The 2,261-nt window shown below is 47.7% G+C and overlaps 1 protein-coding gene across 1 annotated transcript in view; it reads right to left on the bottom strand.

The window, feature by feature from the left end:
- The window catches only part of OSGEP (O-sialoglycoprotein endopeptidase), a gene marked incomplete at its 3' end in the record, with an annotated part of 12,025 nt that overhangs the window by 7,674 nt on the left and 2,090 nt on the right, over nucleotides 1-2,261 (bottom strand). The window contains 3 exon segments of the mRNA XM_031065585.1: nucleotides 34-124; nucleotides 1,036-1,101; nucleotides 2,044-2,136. Coding sequence (XP_030921445.1) covers nucleotides 34-124; nucleotides 1,036-1,101; nucleotides 2,044-2,136 — 250 coding nt within the window.

The raw sequence follows: 2,261 nt of genomic DNA, 5'->3' as shown, positions 1-2,261 counted from the left end.
CCCCCCCTCCCGGTGGGGCCCCTGCCCACTCACAGGCCACGCCCCCCACGAGCAGCAGGTGCCGGGCGCGGGTCAGCGCCAGCGCCCGCTCGGTGACCTCGGCCAGCATGGCGAACGCCGTCTCCTGCCACACAGAAACGGGGCAAAATCACCCAAAAACGGCACCGAAAATACCGCCAAAAATGGCCCAAATATCACCCCAAAGATGTCCCCAAAATTCTGCCAAGAATGCTGGAAAAATGGCCCAAAACCATCCCGAAAATGGCCTAAAAAGGGCCCAAAAATCAGCACAAAAATGGCCCGAAAATCGCCTCAAAAATGCCCCAAAATGTCCTAAAAATGGCACAAAAAAGACCCGAAAACTACCCCGAAAATGGCCCAAATATCACCCAAAGAATGTCCCCAAAATGGCCCAAAATTGTCCCAAGAATGTTGACAAAATGACCCAGAAACGGCCTAAAAATGGTCCAAAAATGTCCTAAAAGTGGCCTCAAAAATGTCCCAAAACCATCCCGAAAAAGTCTTAAAAACCACCACAAAAAGGCCCAGAAATGTCCCTAAAAATATCCCAAAAATATCCCAAAAATATCTCAAATTGTCTCAAGAATGTCCCCAAAAACTGTCCCAAAAATGGCCCAAAATCAGCCCGGAAAATGACCCAAAAATGCCCTCAATCTGTTCAAAAATATGGCCCCGAAAATGCCCCAAAAACTCCCCAAAAAACAGACCAAAAACATCCCAAAAATTTCCTGAGAACGGCCCAAAAAGGTTCCAAAAACGAGCACAGAAATGGCCCAAAAATGTCCTAAAAATGGCCCAAAAATGCCCTAAAATGAACCAAAAATGTCCTAAAAATGGCCTAAAAATGTCCTAAAATGGACCAAAAACCAGCACAAAAATGGCCCTAAAATGGCCTAAAAATGCCCCAAAAATGCCCCAAAATTGCACCCAAAATTAACTCCCCGAAATCCCCGTTAATTAATCCGGCCCCTCATTAATTACCCTAATTAATCACCCTAATTAACGGCTCATTACCTGCAGGGAGAAGCAGAGATCCTCCGGGGTCGCCTCCCCCGACTCCAGCAGCTTCGGGGTCACAGCCTGGGGGGAAAAACCCAAATTTTGGGGCAGTTTGGGGGGTTTTGGGTCAATTTTGGGGTTTTGGGGTGAATTTTGGGGTTTGGGGTCAATTTTTGCTGTTTTTGGGGCGGTTTTGGGGTCACTTTTGGGGGTTTTGGGTCAATTTTGGGGTTTGAGGTAAGATTTGGGGTTTTGGGTCAGTTTTGGGATTTTTGGCTAAATTTTCAGGTGAGTTTTAGGTAACCAAAGTTTTGGGGTCAGTGTTGGGATTTTGAGGTCAATCCCAGATATTTTGGGATCAGTTTTGGGGGTTTTGGGGTCAGATTTGGGTTTTTGGGCCAATTTTGGGATTTTTGGCTCAATTTTGGGGTGAATTTTGGGTAACCAAAGTTTTGGGGTCAGTGTTGGGATTTTGGGGTCAATCCCAGAGATTTTGGGGTCAGTTTTGGGGTTTTTGGGGTCTCCAGGTGGATTTTGGGATCCCAGGTGAATTTTGGGGTCTCCAGGTGGATTTTGGGATCCCCAGGTGAATTTTGGGGTCAATTCCAGAAATTTTGGGGTCGGTTTTGGGATTTTGAGATCAGATTGCGGATTTTGGGGTCAATCCCAGGGATTTTGGGGTCCCCAAGGGGTTTTCGGGAACCCCAGGTGGATTTTGGGGTCAGTTTTAAGGTTTTAGGGTTTTGGGATGATTAGTGGTCAGTTTTGGGGTGAGTTTTGGGGTTTTTGGGTCAGTTTTGGGGTCAGCTTTAAGGTTTTATGGGTTCGGATAGTTTGGGGTCAGTTTTGGGGTGAATTTGGGGATTTTGGTACCTGTGCAGGTTTGGGGACAGTTTTGGGGTGAATTTGGGGATTTTTGGTCCCTGTGCAGGTTTGGGGACAGTTTTGGGGTGAATTTGGGGGTTTTTGGTACCTGTGCGGGTTTGGGGTCGGTTTTGGGGTGAATTTCCGGGTTTTTGGTACCTGCAGGTGGGAGAGCAGCCCCGAGAAGGAGACGTCGAGGCCTTTGACCACGTAGGGCAGCGGCAGCAGGCGGCGACCCCTGCATTGGGGCAAAATCCCACGGTTTTGGGTCAGTTAAAGGAATTTGAGGGAAAATCCCGGGGTTTTGGGTCAGTTAAAGGAATTTGAGGGAAAATCCCGGGGTTTTGGGTCAGTTAAAGGAATTTGGGGGAAAATCC

Source organism: Geospiza fortis, unplaced genomic scaffold (genome assembly GCF_000277835.1).
Source record: "Geospiza fortis unplaced genomic scaffold, GeoFor_1.0 scaffold1302, whole genome shotgun sequence".
Lineage (NCBI taxonomy): Eukaryota > Metazoa > Chordata > Aves > Passeriformes > Thraupidae > Geospiza > Geospiza fortis.
This window is presented reverse-complemented; position numbering and strand designations above follow the sequence as displayed.